Source organism: Triturus cristatus, chromosome 3_2, assembly GCF_964204655.1.
Source record: "Triturus cristatus chromosome 3_2, aTriCri1.1, whole genome shotgun sequence".
NCBI lineage: Eukaryota > Metazoa > Chordata > Amphibia > Caudata > Salamandridae > Triturus > Triturus cristatus.
The window spans coordinates 1,183,121,965-1,183,139,610 of NC_140584.1; the positions used below are offsets into that span (position 1 = coordinate 1,183,121,965).

Genomic DNA, 17,646 nt, shown 5'->3' on the forward strand with positions numbered 1-17,646 from the left:
GCATAGTCCAGTTCAAACCGGTGCTGGGGCACTCCAGCTCCAGTCCTGGCGCGAAACTGGACAAAGGGAAGGGGGTGTAACCACCCCCCTCCCAGGTCCCACCCATAAGGCGTGACCTAGCAGGCAACCCAGCCCCCCAGATTAGTATAAGAGTGGTAGCTGGGCCCCAGGAGATTAGATAATCCTGAACCTGCAACTTGAACAGAAACTCTGGACCTTCGACATTCGACGAAAGAAGAAGACTGAAGAATCTCCCTTGTGGCCAAGGAGTGGCTACCCTGTGCAAACAGGCACCATCAAGAGACTACCCTTTGCTTTGCTGAAGTTCTACGAGGGACCGACTGCAGAGCCCGACCAGAGCCTTGACTTCCAGACTTCTCCGACCCTGATCCACATCCACAGCCGAGCTGATATCCGTGGAGGCGACGAGAGACGTGGGACCGGCTACCTGGGAAAAGTGGCGAGTATCTTCCAGCGCAGCTCCTGAGGTACCCTCAAAGTTGTGCACCGGGAATTGAGAAGCCCCAACCCCAAGCACCATCTGCACCGAAGATCAGCCCCCCACACTCCACGAGTCCTGCGTGGGGCCCTTCTGCATTTTCCTGCTTGCCGCGTCTGTCCGGTTGCTTGCCCGTTGGCTAGCGGCCTTTGTGACGACACACCTTGAAATCTTCACCGCTGGTTTGGCTCCTCCACACTGGCTCCCACTTCCTTGCAAAAGAGAAGCACCCCAGACCTTCCTGGTCTGCACCAGAAGCAAGTCCTCCGTTCTTCGTGGGTTCCGCTTGCCAAGGCTTGGTGAGTCCTAGTTCGACTTGGACGCCGCCGACAGCAAGAGCCTTCGTGGGACAGCTCGCCTCCTGGTCCTGGTCGTCCTCGACGTCTCCTGGTACCCGTGGCTGCAGCGACAAGCTTCACCCTTCACCTGCAATCTTCACGACATCGCCTGGTTCCTTCCTGGTTCCACATGGTCACTGGCTAGTGACCTTGACTCTGTCCCTTCTGCTTGCAGGTACCCTTCCTTCTTGATCCCGGCCTTGGGATCCACCGGACACTCTGCACTGACTGCCTGTCAGCAACTTTCCTTCAGGCATCCATAGAAGTCCACGACGAAACCCGACGCAAGTTCACACCTATGCACCCGCAGCCCGTGGGCTAGGTAACTTGGGTACTTCGGTGCTCACAAGGGTAGTGACTATCCTAGGGTCTAGTTTCCGAGTCTAGACTCTCTAGCTGCTTCAGAAGTGTCCTTAAAATGCTTAATTCAAAACTGTACTATTTCTATCGACTATACGCATTACGCGTGAGTGTTTCCACTCTGCACCTGAATCCCGTGGGCCTCCCACTTCCTAACTATTGGTAGTGTAGTGTAGCCCCCGCGACTCCCTAGGCCTAGGCCTATCCTATTTCCATGACAGTGGTCCTTATACCACTTCTTTAGAATATGGTTTGCGTGGCCCCTAGGGCTTAACTGTATTACTTACCTGTGTGACTTAATGTATGCTTAAATAAGACTGTGTTGTACTTACCTCGAATCTCATAAAGAGTGCGGAGGGTTTGACTAGAATAAATACACTTTATTTTATATATATATCTGTTGTGGTGTCCTTTCATTTGGTATTCAAGGGATTATATATGGTATCACAGCTGGCTTCACATGCCATTCAGAGTTTAGCCTAAGACTGCTCTTGTCCATGCTACCACTAGGATAGCTGGTCTATAAGGTTGACTTTACAACCAATCACCATAAGGGTTGTTTGGACTGATATAAGGTGTACACTAGAACTAGTGACATCATACATCAGGCCAACTTCTCACAGCACTAAATTCACATATTGTGCCTACAGCCAGTTCAGTCACTGAACCTCAAAGACTTGGTGTAGTCGCTTAAAACCCAACCCAGATTTAATCTGGAGAGTATAACGAAGGTTTGCTTGTCAGTGTAAATATGATCTCAGGCCGGAATTTGGCTTACTGGGAGGGAATCCCATCCCAACCATATCTAGTCTTAAAAGTAGCATCATTTGTCAAACATCACAGCCAAAGGTGATGCGTTTCTTCTCACAGCAGAATACCAAGTGATTGGAGAATGTTTCTCTATAAGCTTCTGGTGTGCTTTTCTTTGCATAAGTGAAACATTTTGACGACAGTGTGACATTTGCATAGAACTTAGGAAATGAAAAAGAAAAATGTATCTTTTAAATTTTACGCACTCAAATAAAAAACATAGTATATTTCCAAACGCGAACACCTTAGCTGTGTCAAAAAAGAGTTGAAGGCTAAACAAATCTAGTAAATGTAGGGACATTAGAATTAATTCTTTAAGACCATTGGTATGGAGATTACTGTCTGTTTATGGTTGAAATTTGCCCTCAGACCAATGGTTACGATTTGGACAGACCAACGACATTTTTGGCACAAACATCGCTTTTGTGACTTGGTTGACAGTGCAGTGCTTGTCGTTTTAGAAGTTGAAATTTAAAAATTATTAGTTTGCATATCTGTGAACGGCAAGACATACTGCCAGATTGTCTGAACCAGAAAGTGTCTGATTTATTCATATAACAAAACTCTGATTTGGCCAGAGATCAGGTGGCAGAAAGGAAAGCACTCTTTATGCTCACCAGAAAGAACCGTGAACAAAACATTTACGCAACATACTCTGGAGGTCTACAGCACAAACTCTGCATTGAAGCCTGCAGCTTGGACAAGCACAAATGACAAAAAATAGAACTGCTAAACGGACAACTTGGTGCCGACTCAACCATATTTAGCCCTCAACCAGCACAGAAAGAACTGAATGAAGAATTAACAGGTAGAGAAAGTACAGGAGTAGGCAGCATGTGAGGCATGGCCTCACTGCATTTTCTGCTTGATTCAAATCATTTTACATTTTATTGTGGAGCCCACCAGGAGCTAGTGGGAAGCAGTCGGTCAGGTCTCTGGATGTAGGTGCACTCCAGCACTCTTTAAAGCCTCGTGGCGAGTTTTCCAGGGAGGCCGGCAGACGACCCTTCATAAATCCAGGGGTTGCGTCAGAAGAGCATGAGATTGCTCTACGGAGTGATTATCGAAAAGAATAGACAACTGAAAATGTGTTCCCCTGACAACGACGCTGAATTGAGGGAAGACACTGGAATCATGAATGACTCCTCGGTTTCTGGCCTGTCGAGTGCAGCGTGGTCAAGCGGACACCTATTCTAGTGGGCCACTCACACGAAGATGAGTTAAGGCTGAGCCCTTTCAAAATGAGAACCATTCAGACAGAGGAAACGCCCCTTCGCTCAGGCACAGATTTGATTTGAGCACTTGGAAAATGAACATCACACTCCATTTCAACTAACATTTACCATGTATCCAAAGCATACTTATTAACAAAATGTGTTTTGAGGAGGCCTGATTGAATGAAGCCTGCATTTTCTTTTACAATGGAATAAAATACGCGTTTTTCAAAATTATTATTGTATCATGAAATGACAATGCAAGAGTTAAGAATAGAAAATAATAAGCCCTGCAGAAAACCTGGAAACCGAATATCAAAACAACCATGAAAACAGACAGCTGTACTTTTGACTTTCAGTCCACTGAAACACCACATTTTGGGTATTCATTTATATAAACAGTTAATTGCAACTTAACTTGGGAGCCTCTACGTGCATTTCAATACTACATTTGATTTTAAACTGTGGGTGCTTACCAAATATGGCCGTCCTAAAACCACAAATAAGTTTGCACCTTATGTACAACAAGTTAATCTGGAAGTGATCTAGAAGATCCCATGTCTTCACTGAGCATGGTCTCCTGGAATCTCACCAGGGATGCAGACGGTTGTTTCTTTGCCTATGCTATCTTTTCTCACCAAGTGATGCTTCTTATGCAGGACAGTCAGGGCGTCTATGCATTTCAGAGGGGTAGGAGAGTGGTGCAGATGCCTAATGAGGATGTCATACAATGCACGTAACCACAGAAGCGCACAGAGGCAAATAACTCCTAGTGCATGCTATATATACCCACAACTAAAGCTCGAATTTCACCTGTAGGCAGATTGTCTTCACAGAAACATAAATGGTAATAACTACCATTTTATGTTTCTGCCTTCTTGCACGGCGAGAAAGCAGAAGTGCCTGGTTGGGGACGGGCGGTCCTGCTCAAGGGTGGGGGAGGGGGCTTGGGGAGTGGCTTGCCCACTGTTGTGCGTACTGACTGTTTGGTCGGCCCTGGGGCGACCAAACAGTCAGTATGCACAACAATGGGCAAGCCATTCCCCCCGCACCCCCCTGCCCTCGGGCAGGACCGCCCACTCTCCCTTTTTAGGTCTCGCCTAGCAACGCAGCGCATGCGCTGCTCGCCTTGGCGAGATCTATTGTCGTCGACTTGGTTGCCGAAGGGGGACAGGAGATGTGCATGCTCACGGCGTCTCTTCCAGACAGCCGATGTGCACGCTCATGCTGTCTCTTCCAGCTAGCGCCCGGACAGCCCATGTGCACGCTCACAGCGTCTTTCAGCATGTGCCTGGACAGCCGAGATGCACGCTCACGGAGTCTTTCAGCGTGCGCCTGGACAGCCAAGGTGCACGCTCACGGTGTCTTTTTCAGCTTCAGGAATCGTTCCTCTATCCCCCTGAACCGCAGCCCCTGCGGCAGCGCCAGGCCACCTCCCCTCCTACATAGCGGGCTGGAAGAATGGCTCGGTGCAGGGGAAGTACCGGCTGGTGGTGATAGGAGGCGGCGGCGTAGGCAAGTCTGCGCACACCAATCAGTTTATCCAGGTGGGTGCAGTATGTCTGGCATGCACAGCTCGTCTCTGCCCCGCCCTCCTTACTCACGCCGGCTGCAGACTGTCCTTCACCGCAGCCCTGTGGCAGCACCAGGCCACCTCCTCTCCTCCATGGTGGGCTGGAAGAATGGCTCGGTGCAGGAGAAGTACCGGCTGGTGGTGGTAGGAGGCGGCGGCGATGGCAATGTTGCGCTCACCTTTCAGTTTATCCAGGTGGGCGCAGTATGTCTGGCATGCACAGCTCGTCTCTGCCCCGCCCTCCTTACTCACGCCGGCTGCAGACTGTCCTTCATTCACCCAGACGCTGAGCCCCTGCTCCCCGGCCTCTGCTTGGCCCCTCTTACCCGGGCTTGTCCATCCCCAGGCAATGTACCCTGCACTTCAGACGCGGACCCTTACTTTGCATCTCTCCAGGACCCTGATTAATTCCATCTCATCCATGCACTGCTCCCGTCCTGGGCCCCAGTCACTAGGGCGGGAATTATTACACCTTAATGTGAGCTCTGTCTTTCCCTTCGCCATGCTCTGTCGCACTTCGACCTGACCTGTTATACCTCCATAGAACACCGAACCCCTTGGCGCCTGTGCCTCACCACACTTGGTCATCCCTCCTGCACAAACTGCTAGCAACCCAGCAACTGGGAGTCTCTCAGTAGACATTTTCCCCCACTTAAAATCACCCCGCCCACTCCTCAGACAATTCAATCTGCTACTGCGCCCAAAGAAACTATGCCCCACCACCCAGCCTCCCTGTTCGTTCCTGTCCTGTGTATTTTACATTGCATTACCGTTCGTGTGGCTTTCCCAGATATTCGGCTCTTCTTACCAACTCAGTGTCTGCCCCTCCGTCCCGTGTCACTTTGTCCACACAGCTGTTAAGTCCTAAACACTCGCCCTCTTTCGCCATACTATTTGTGCCTTCTGCATCCTCTTAAGGCACATGACGCTCCTCTTACCCAAGACCCGCTCTACCCTCTTGTCCCACCCCCTACCCAGGTACCTGTCCCACTCCTGCCTTCTCCCCAGCCACACCTGCTTATAATATCAATGTGTATTGTATTCGAGGTTTCACCGGCCCTTACACAGATGTTTTTTTTCCTTTGCTGCTGCCAGTTTGACACATTGAACACTCCCTTTTTGTACTCGTCCTTTCCTTTGGCATTTGCAGAGTCTAACAGCCCCTCCCTGCCCCCACAATACCCTGCTTGTGTTTGATTTTTCTTAGTCATTCAATGCAGTGTTTTTTTCTTATGTATTTCCAGTACATCGCCCCAAATGCAGTGGCATGTACACACCTTCTGCCATTGCGGTCTTTCTTTCTAACCATCACCTGTCGCCTGGGTATTGCAGTTTCACGTTTTCTGTTAGCTTGTGGCACTGGGTACCCCACCCTGTAAAGTATGCTTGCCTTGGTATGATTTGCCTTCTGGCCTGCACCTGCTGAAGGTGGCACACATGACATGCCACCATTTGGTTTTCATCCCGTCAGCACCGTGTCCTCTGCTGACTCCGTGTTTCCAGTTTTAGCTAACCCGTCAGGAAGCCCCCATTCCTTTCAAAGCCTATAAATATTTGAGATATGGGTTGCTGTGGGGACCCACATATTAGGCTGGGAAGAACCATTGTTTTGTGTTGTGCCACTGGTCTCATTATTGTGAAAACGAGAGAGCAATGTTCTCCTCTTTTATACACATTTGTTTGTGTGAACACACCTTCACATCTGCTTATATAAAATGTATTCAGATTTTTTCTGCAGTCTGTTCATCCTTTGGCGTATTAACATTCCGATTCTCTTTAAAAGAGCACTCCGACCCTCTATTATGTTGTATTTTTTTTAAATGTTGTGTTGTCACTATGGCCTAGTTCGTAATCACATATCTTTTGTTTACCAAACACGTACTCCAATTGTTCTGTCATCTGTGTGTGCATTTTGTGGCATAATTGGGTCTCATATTACTGAAAATTAGAGCTGTTGGTGTTGCATTATCATTTGCAATGCCAAAAGCTCTAACTCTAACTCATGCGAGACATGTTGCATTGCAAATGCTTGTTCTCTATGTAGGCTGCCTACATAGAGAAAATGGCCCGGGTGGGGCGCGCTCCGCTGCACCCCGCTGCGCCTCATCATGCCATTGCAGCGTTGCGGAGGGAGGGAGGCTGCCTTTCTTGGCTGATGATTATGCAGGAATTCAATTTGGAAAAGGCAGGACGGCGGGAGTCGAACGGTGGACCCATCCAGAAGCTGAGGTGGCAGCGGCGCAGGACGGTAAGTTAAGTTCTAATTTTATATATTTTTTTAATTAAACAAAGCCCTCCTGCCTTCCCCATCTCCCCCGGGATGACCCCATTTCCACCCCCTCTCCCCACACCCGCCCGTCATGTCGGCTGCGACTGCAGTTACCACAAGCAAATAAATGTTAATAAATTAGCAGGTGACTCGCATGGAAGATATGAGCTCCATTAAGTTGGGCAATAGAAACCATTTGTCTTTATTTTCTTGGTTCCTTTATTCCTCACCGCCCTGCCTCAAGCTACTTCGAAGTGCTACGGTTAAGGTACATAGTAAAATGCTTGTGCGAAAAGAGAGCTCAATTCTCTTCAGACAAGTCTGTCTCCGATAGCTACTTTCATGCATTACTGGAAAGCTTCACTGCTCTGCTGAAATAGAAATCTGCGTGTGTACTTCAGCGTTACTTCTGACATTGAAGGATCAGTTTTTCACTAGGCTTCACAATTCGTAGCTTGCGAGCTCCGCATGCACTGGGACTGTGTTTGTGCCACACAGGTGCTGCGGTGGTGCTTGGCCCTGCGTCAGTCTGCCTGAGCTCTATTGTAATAGAAGATGTGCACCAGGCGCACTACAGTGTGGTGTGCCAGCAGTAGTCCTCCCCTCATGCAGGCAGGCTATGGGGCATGCCTTGTGAGGAGAAGGGTTGAAGTGAGGATAGATCATTGTAAGTGAAAAGCGTACAGCCTGGGATACTGATAGTGAATGGGAGATGTCACATGCCACTGTTAAACCATCAACGCTGTGCAGAAATGAGATGCATCAGTATTTGAAACAATACGTGACAATAGCTGAACCATGAACGTGTTTACATTTGCTGTAAAACGAAAAGCGAGAAAGTGACAGTAAAAGATGAATTGTGAGATGCAATTTTGCATGATATTTTGGTTTAGAGGTGAAAATATAAATCGATTTTAAATAACGTTAGTATTGGCACTATTCACCGTCAGTGGAACTGAAGATGTATGCAAATGACTCTGGGGAAAAGTTTATTTTTTTGTGTATTAACTTTGTGTTATTTAGGTTGTCAATGAATTATGCAGCAGTGACTTTAGCATGTTGAGCTAAGAAATATGAAGTATTGTGATTATGAAAATGATGCTAGGTAATAGAAAAACCGTCTTCGGTTATATTTATGGAAACATAATTTTACTTTACCTCCACATTTATAGTATCCTAAGTTAAGTTACTGACCATAAGTGAACGCAGAGATTAATTTTCATAGAATTAAAAGACAATGTATGGATTTAAAGCACACCAGTGTAATGATTAAATGGGGAATTTGGAAAACATAGGTATTGTGTTCATACGCTAATGGGTTCATTGTACATACTCTAATATGATGCCAAAGTGTAGCATTTTGTAGTGTTTTGTTCCACTGATTCTTATCCGCTACTTTGTGTGCATTATGGTGCTGCGTTCACATGGCTCTCTGACTGGGTTTACTTCCTGGGAGTCCACATTTAGTGCTGTGTTCCTGTGCTTGCCAAACTCTGCTTTGCACGTTCACCCTTTATTGTCCCCAGGCTATGATTCTCAGGATTGCACACATTATGGTTTAGTGTCACGTGTTATATTAGACACGTGGCACTGTTTGTTCGTGGCTGTGGCCCTCTAGTTAATCACTGGAGTCTGTCAGCACCCTTCAATGACTGAGAACATGAAGACGTTTGATGTTGCACACTTGTTACAGTTTGGCGTGGCGGTGTATGCCCCACTACTTTAAAAGTACACCGACCGCATCACAGCCAAACAGGAGATACAGCATCAGGGACGCAGCTACAGTCACAGACCTCCCTTCAAAACTCACCGGTTTCACAATCCACTTCTGGCGGGTACCACTCTCCTCCCAAGCCTTCTTCAGCAGCTTGATGTCTATGGGAAGCACAAAGGACTGCGGGAAGAAGTTGAACTCTTTCCTCCCGAAGCGCGCCTGCATCTTGGAGAGATTGCGCCACAGACGGTCCTTCCTTCCAATTTGAAAAGAGCCAGGAAAGTGGTTCAACTGAAACGAGAGAGAAAGTCAATCCCATTAACAAGACGTGTACCGTGCTCTGTCTTACGAATGGATAAGTGATCTTGCCAAAGGGACTCAAAGATGATTCGTTTCAATCGTGATGCCCCAATCGACCAGGATGTGTAATTCCAACACAGGCTGTGTGTCCTTCTGCTGCCTTATCGAACAATTCGCGGAGTCAAATGGAAAAGGGGCGGGCTGACTAGGACGCGCCGCCATTATGGTGGTCGCACCAGTCACCGGCCACCCAGAAGGGGGAGGGAGGCCTCCCCCCCCCCGAACAACCAATAGGTAAAGGTGTTGTTTGTGCGCCGGAAGCACACCAGTGCTTCCGGCGCAGAAATGTCCAGCTTGAGTCCAGGCTGCCAGGCTGACCGGTCTCATCCGGTCGGCCTGGGCGCCCTCTTTAAAAAGAGGTGGTGTGGAGCAGAACAGTCTCTTGTTCTTGCTCCCCACAGATAGGGTCCCCGGGCCGGCTGTGGGCCCGTAACCTTTCTTTCTAGATGGGACACGCAGAAAGTAAATACATGTATTGATAGATTTACAGTAGGAGTGTCTTGTGTATTAGACTGTGTTAAGGTTAGCCGTGGAATATCTGACTATCAAAATGTATCTGTACTTTCTGCGTAAAGTTTCTGTATATAATGTTTTAATTTGTTTTGTTAAATTTTAAAAAATACAGCCGGGTGGGGTTACTCCCCCCTAATCCAAAAAGTAAAACTATCTGTGTGGTCTCACAAGTGTTATACTGAAGGGGAGGGAAATGTCATCCATAACCACAGGGTTGGTAGTTAGAGTAGGGGACATGGGTAAGTACCAGACCATATGAATCCATGTGTTTAACCCCGGAGAACGAAGCACAAAAAAAGAACCAAAGAATAAGAAATGACTAATTCTATTGTTTGAAGACTCATGTGAAGCTTAGACCTTCCCACTGCTGGATTAGACTTATGTTGTCCAGGCCATTAGACAGCATTATAACCCGCGATAAAACATAGCACATATTGCATTCACAATAAGGAAGTTATTGAGATGACATTTACAGACGATCGTGCAATCCCAAAGCTCATTCAAATGTGAGCCATGCCCCCCCAGCTCCCACTGGATGAGTGATTAGAATCCCAGCTTTCTTTCTAGATTTTCACTGCTAGCAGCTTTTTGGTGCAATCGGTTTTACAATTTGCAGGAGACAGCTGAATAAGTCGGTGTGCTATGGTGTCATTTCAGACATTTGGTCATCGGATGCAAAGTCTGGACTGTCTAACTTGCACACTCGGCTGGTGCCCATTGTGCTCCCAGTCATCAAACCTGCTGACTGCTCGGCTCCTGCGATGCAAGAACTACAGAGCGTAACTGCTGCTAATGCTTTACTTCCTCTCTCTGGCTGCTCTCGCCCAGCCACGTGCCACCATTTATGTGGCTGAATGTGGCCCCAGATCACTGACCTCTTCCATAGAAACATGACTCGCCTCTTCAACAGCATGCTTCACCAGGCTTCCTTCATTTCATGCCATTGAATGGATCTTTCTCACTCAAATAGGATTCACTTCTGGTCCAATATAGTGAATACACGTGGGTACAACCAGTTATTTTTCAGTCCTGCAAGTTACAGCCTGTGGCCTGATGTCATCGTCAAAGACAGGGCATGGCTTTGTAGCAGAGATGAATGGTAACCCAGACGTTTTAGCAAGGCCTATCCATTGTTGCAATTTGTATGTTTTTTTGTACTATTATTTCAAGAGTGCAGATCGCAGAAGCCACTGCTTCTGAACATCATCTCGAGTGCAAGCAGGACTCTTGGTCACACAAGTCTAAAGTCACAAAATCTACCTAACAATGAAAGTCACACTGCATGACAAAAAGGGAAAAGATTTTATTGGCCAACTGACCGAAGTGCTAGATTCATGATCCCTGAAGGTTTAATCCTCCACGGTAGTTCTGGGCCGTATTACATACAAGGCGCACTGTATTTCTTTGCAGTGCACTTTTTAACAGGTGAGCTAGGTGCAAACAGGGGCAGTGCACATGAGCTGCCCTCAGGGAAGCGGCAAACTGGCCCCTGCAATGGGAGCAGTGCATTCAAGCAAGATAGAGCAGCTGCTCCAAAGCTGCTCCATATTTCAAGGTGCTGGCGGTAACCCGCCTGTACTTTGAAGAGGGGTTAGAGACACCGCCTGGAGGGGGCCCCCTCGACAGGGATGCCCTGAAGGTGTGCATCAGCAGTGTTCCACTTTTTTTATGACGAACTTTCAGTGTTTGCCTATGCGCCCACAATCCGGCGTGGGCACAGAAGCAACGTGATTCCGTCATTTGCATGGGGTACATTCCCCAAGCAAATGAGGAACACCCTCTGATGATAGCGCTGGTGCTACATGTGCGCCACAGCCATCTGTACTATAGTAGGGGAAATACAAGCATCTGTGGCCCCTTCTGTAATACCACAGTGCCCCGTGGGTGCAAAGAGTGAACGCGCAATCCCGCTGTGTGTAATACAGCACTTGTCCTCAAATCACAGATGACGGCAATACAAATCTGCAATTATCAAATTGTTGCTGATGCCCCGTGCATGTTCAGCCTCACCTGAAGACCAGCTTTGCTTGCATGAGTATTGCAGATCATCAACCACCGAACAAGTGCCACTGGCTCTGGTACAACATTTTTATTGTATACTTAGGGGCTAGTATGGCTCTTATTGCATGTTAGGAACAGTGATTATTACCCTCTCACAACGCAAACCTCTCCACCGTTTTAGCTTGAATGGTGGCACAATGTGCACGAATTACCTTCTGATGTTCTAGAATGGTTTTAAAGACTGGTGACTTCATGTGGTGGCCCCAGCAGCCCAGCCAGTCGTGGTTCTCTGAAAGCATAAACGAACAACAAATCATTAGAGATTTTATTACAGATGGGCAGCCCCACAATCTTTGTCCGACCACAATTTGAACAAGCATTGGAAAAGCCAATGGGTATGTGCTATATTGGGTGGATATGTTCTTATGACTTCGCAGGGCAATGAGTCTATGGTGGTGGTAGTGTGTGTTAAAGATGTGTTGTAGTATTAAATGCTGATTTACAATCCAATAACCACAAGTGTATTTGGGTTCATTTTATTTACTTTTTCCATATTGAAGTGCGTCAAAAATAAATGATGAGAAGTACTGACATGCACATGTTGATTTTTAAAAAGTTGTTTTGTAAATCAAGTGAAGGAAGTGTCTGAGGTATCCATCCATGTGCACCAGAGAGTTCCAACTTCCCTGATGTGCACAGCTCTACTGCAGGCAGTACTCTACCCCGCGAACGTCTATGGTCTGGCAGGTCGCTGCTGCTCCCTCAGTGAATCGGAGGAGAAAAGATGATGCCACAGTGGGAAGATAATGCCAAGTACAAATCCCTTTTAGGTGGGTGTGCCAAACAGAAAAATCCACACAAGAGCGCGAGGGCATATGTATGTCGCTAATGCAGAACCCACCTTCAGTAATACCACAATAATGCACTGATTTCCCGATTCATTGCATTCACAATAAAAAAAAGACTCACATTATGTACAAACAACATGAGTAGGGAACATGCCCAAACAAAACACAGTAATTGTTAATTCGAGACTGGTTGCCAACTGTGAGAAAAGGAGAAGGATTACAACATTTTAATGCAATAATGCGGATATTGGAGTCCATTTCTGTTCAGCTTGTGTGCCGGCACTACATGTACATTATGAAGCAGTAAAACATGATATGTCACACCTATGATCCAACTTGGAATTAAGAGACAAAGAAAAGTACTGTGCCTTGCGTCAGCAGAGTTTGGCTTGGCCAGGAAGAACAGAACGGCCAAAGAAGCCGTCTCTCCGGACTTGGCTGTCCAGGCAATACTGCTTTGCAAACGTGTGCAGCGAGGCCCACGTTGCTGCCTGACAGATGTCCTGCAAGGGGATTCCCCAGCCCAGGGCAGTGGTCGCCGCTGTGGCCCGAGTGGAATGGGCCCTCAGCCCTACAGGAGGTTCCTTTTTAGCAAAGAAGTAACAGGCCTTAATACACAAAACGACCCACCGAGAGATGGTTCGTTTGTGCACAGCCCGCCCCTCCTTAGCGCCCACATAGCCAACAAAGAGTTGGTCGTCCACCCGAAACTGTTTGGTGCGGTCCAGATAGAAAGACAGCGCCCGCTTTGGGTCCAGACGGTGGAGCCTCTCTTCCTCTTTCGAGGGATGCGGAGGCGGAAAGAAGGTGGGCAGAGTAACAGACTGTCCGATGTGAAAGGCAGTCACCACCTTAGGGAGAAAGGAAGGACGAGTCCTGAGAACAACTTTGTCCGGATGGACAGAAAGGAAAGGAGGCTTAGAAGAGAGAGCCTGGAGCTCACTCGCCTGTCTAGCAGAGGTGATGGCAACCAGGAAAGCAGTCTTAAGAGTGAGAAGACGAAGGGGACAAATATGAAGTGGCTCAAAGGGAGCACACATCAGAAACGTCAATACCAGATTCAAATCCCACTGAGGCATTACAAAAGGGACAGGAGGAAACATGTGAGTAATGCCTTTAAAGAAGCGAGAAACAACAAGGGATTTGAAAAGAGAAGGCTGATCAGGAAGCCGTAAGAAAGCAGAAATAGCTGAAAGATAACCTTTAAGGGTGCCCAGAGCAGAGCCCTGCTGGGCCATGGAAAGAAGAAAGAGGACAACCTCAGAAAGAGGGGCGGAAAGGGGATCCACAGCCTTTGCTGTGCACCATGCCACAAATTTGTTCCACCTGCAGGCGTATACCGATTTTATGGAGGGACGCCTGGCTGCCAGAATAACATTACAGACTTCAGGAGGCAAGTCAAATGGCATCAACTGCCGCCGCTCAATCTCCACGCATGGAGGTGGAGGCTGGACAGGTTTGGGTGGAGGACCGTCCCCTGCTGCTGCGACAGAAGATCCTCCTGAAGAGGCAGTCGTATCGGGGGATCGATCGACAGACTGAGTAGCTCGGGATACCAGTATCTTCGTGCCCAATCCGGAGCCACCAAGATGACTTGGGCCCGGTCGCGCCTGATCTTCTTCAGCACTCTGGGCAGAAGTGGTATAGGCGGAAAGGCATACAACAGACCGCAACTCCACTCGCGACGAGAGGCGTACCCGAGCGAGTGCCTCCTTGGAAACTCCAACACACAGAACTGCTGACATTGCGCGTTCTCTTCGGTGGCGAATAGATCTAACCAAGGCTCTCCCCACTGCCGAAAGAGGCCTTGCGCCACATCAGAGTGTAGACGCCATTCGTGATCCATCATGCACCGGCGGCTGAGTTAGTCTGCTCTGGCGTTCAGAGAGCCTGCCAGATGTTGAACCACCAGGGTGATGCCCTGATGTTCCAGCCATGTCCAGAGGCGTAGAGCCTCCTGACAAAGATTCCTTAACTTAGAATATCTCCCCATGCGTCAGACTGGATCCGGAAAATCTTTTTTTCCCCAGCTATACCTCTGAACGCCGGGAGGTGGCGTCGCCCGGCTCCGTCCTGACGTCGTCCACGGAAGTGACGTCAATGGAGCCATATATGCCCGCCCCCCGGCATGCTGACGTCAAGTTTTCTACAGGAAACTTTTCCGCGCCACAACGCGGAGCCATGCAAAAACTGCGATGGCATAGGAAAAGTGTGTGTTAAAAAAGAGCAAAATCGTTGAACAACAACGATAAGTAACATCAAAATGAGAAACAAAGAGGAAGTTGAAAAAGCACCCAGTACCCAGAGGGACTGAAGGGAGCTCACAGAGCACTTGCTGAAAGCAAAGGCCCAACAAATTGCCAAGCTGTGCCCCACCCCGAGGGTATAACGGCTGCGGCACAAAAGATATGACAAGCCAGGCACAGCTTGTCACCACAGGAGGGAAATTAAAAGAACCACCAGAAAGTTCACTACACACCCTCCAGAGATTGAAGGACTGTAGCACCAAAGAGAACCCAACCCAACAGACTGCCATAGAAAGAAGGAGACACAGGCGTGGGTGGTGGGAGGGAATAACTCCACGCGTGAGGAACACAGGTGGAGCAACATGAAAAGGCAGTGAAAAGTATAGAGCGGTACAAAAGGGGGTGGTGATGGACGGAGCATCAGAACCAATCAAACACTCACACCCAGTCAACAGATCTGGGTTTGATCCATCACCGTTCTTTAGCCCACTCTGCCACCCCAGTTCAGACATGGCCATATGCAAATCAGTCTGACCCTGTGCCTCATGGGAACAGTCCAGCCCGAACTGCCAAGCCATGCCTTCCCTGGCCCGGAAACAAGCTTCCTAGGACCGGTTTCTGGCATTTCAGCCGTCTTCAGCCAGGCTTGCTTGAATCCAGTGGCAAAGTGAGCAAGGGACTCACGTCTGAGCATACCCTGCCAACGTATGGTCGAACAAAGCGGTACAAAAGGGGGTGGTGATGGACGGAGCATCAGAACCAATCAAACACTCACACCCAGTCAACAGATCTGGGTTTGATCCATCACCGTTCTTTAGCCCACTCTGCCACCCCAGTTCAGACATGGCCATATGCAAATCAGTCTGACCCTGTGCCTCATGGGAACAGTCCAGCCCGAACTGCGGTATAAAGGTATAGACCTTAACCACCTAAAAAACTTGGACGAAGTGGAGAGCCAAAGGGCTCAAAAGCCGAACAACATTCCCTGCACCAAAGGAAGGTGCGAGAACAAGCCACCAACCAAACACTAGGACGGAGGGGAGGCCGAAGGGCCCCACGCACAACAACACACCCTACCCCAAAGTGAGGTGTGAGAGCACACCTCCGGAAGACCAAGGACACCAGAAAGGGGGGGCTAGGTGGAAAAACACCATATGAAAAGGCCTTCGCAGAGCAGGGAGGATGGGCGGGCGTTAAGAAATCTGCGGCTAGACTGTGTCTCTACCAGATATATCGTTACTGAAGGTAAGTAACTCTTCCATCTGATAGAGACATCTAGCCGCAAATTCCTTAACTTAGAATAGATACAAAAGCCATACCCCATAGGAGGAGGGACTGCAAAACAACCACCAAGTTCCGGGAGAACATATTCGTCAAAAGGCTGACGAAACACATTGGGAACCGCAAAGCCAGGGCAAGTGACATTAGACGCAGGAAACTCCGTAAGGAACATGAACAAGGGACGGCAAAGACACCAAAATCCGGCGAGGGACGGTGTGAGACCTCTCTCGTCCAGACAGACTAAAAGAAACACAGAACTAGAAAGGTCAGTGCCAACGTAAGAAAACGCAGTGACTCCTTCAAAGAAGGATCCCAGCACCGTTCCCTATGAGCCATGCGGAACGAAGCCCCAAAATGGCAAAACAACATGACAACAGTAGGGCATAACGCCTGAACATACACCACAGTGGATGCCAAAATGAAACAGGGGACAGTCCGAAGACTGTCCGGCCAAGAACAGGAGCCGCAACAGGAGGCCTGTGTGTGTAAGAAAAAACACACATAAAATGTGTACCCCCTAGGACATGTTACAACAGTGGCAGGGCCGAACCCAGAGTCTAGTGCCAACAGAGACAGAAGAATCCCCATTGAGCAAAAGCCCAGTAGGTAGGCATTCAGCCAAACGTACCAAGAGGTACCACTGTGAGGGGATAACCTGCAAAGCCAGGAACACATAGAGGACTCCATCCCGAAGGAGAGTGAGCAAGAAGGCCTGATACTAGGGCAAAAAGAACCTAGTATGTGAGCACCCGTGTGGCGTGTAGAACCTACGACATATACACAAAGAGACAGGAATGTTGCCACACATACGTGAAGTGACGAAACCCTAAACAGGGGAGTCGCTCAATCGGTACCACTGTACTGGTGTGCGGCACAACAGTCACAGTACGCAGAAAAAACAACAGTACCCCGAGGGGCAAGAAACCTGGTCTCCCGTGAGGCAGGCGGGAACATAGAACACAATACTGCCAGTAAAGGATTGAGAGAAGGCACATACAGAAGCCTGTCGCCAAAAAGCATACACCGCCATAGACCGACACCGTCTACCAACAAGGAGAATGTCGAGAAGAATACATGCACCGCAATGCTACCTAAAGAAGCAACTGTGCCAGAAATGGGAGTAAGAACCCACACCCCGAGAAACAGCTGGGGTGGAGCACAGATCCGGTGGCAGAAAGTCAGACAAGAGCCACTCCTTGAAGAACTAATAAATATGCACAGGGCAGGAGTGGAAAAACCGGACCCCCTGTCCTGCAAGAAGCAAGTGACCGGAGACCCTGCTAGTGAAGTGGGGTAGGAAGCAACACACAGCCAAGACAGACCCGGCGGGAACTCTCCTTTCCCTAGGCAAGAACCCCGACAGTGCTTGAGCCACAAGAAAAGACGTAGAGCACAACCTGTGTGCACTAATACGGCAAGTATTCACAGAATACAGAAGAGACTGTTCCGTTCCGGAACAGAAGGACCTGCCCCCCAGGGGCACCATGTCGACCTGTAGACCGGCAAGACGGGCACTGCGAGGCTGCAAGAACAAGCCAGGAAAAAACAGGTGTGACAAAACCCCAAGGGTCCCTCTTGAGACAAGTTCGGAGGCAGAGGCTCAAAAGAAAGGTAAACACA

The 17,646-nt window shown here is 48.5% G+C and overlaps 1 protein-coding gene across 7 annotated transcripts in view; it reads right to left on the bottom strand.

Moving 5' to 3' along the window:
• The window catches only part of TTLL4 (tubulin tyrosine ligase like 4), a 525,559-nt gene that overhangs the window by 233,985 nt on the left and 273,928 nt on the right, over positions 1–17,646 (bottom strand). For all 7 annotated transcript variants that reach the window (XM_085650094.1, XM_085650089.1, XM_085650090.1 and 4 more), the window contains 2 exons: positions 11,864–11,940; positions 8,874–9,068 (listed from right to left, as the gene is read on the bottom strand). In XM_085650094.1, the coding sequence (XP_085506220.1) occupies positions 8,874–9,068; positions 11,864–11,940 (272 nt within the window). The remainder of the gene's footprint in view (positions 1–8,873; positions 9,069–11,863; positions 11,941–17,646) is intronic.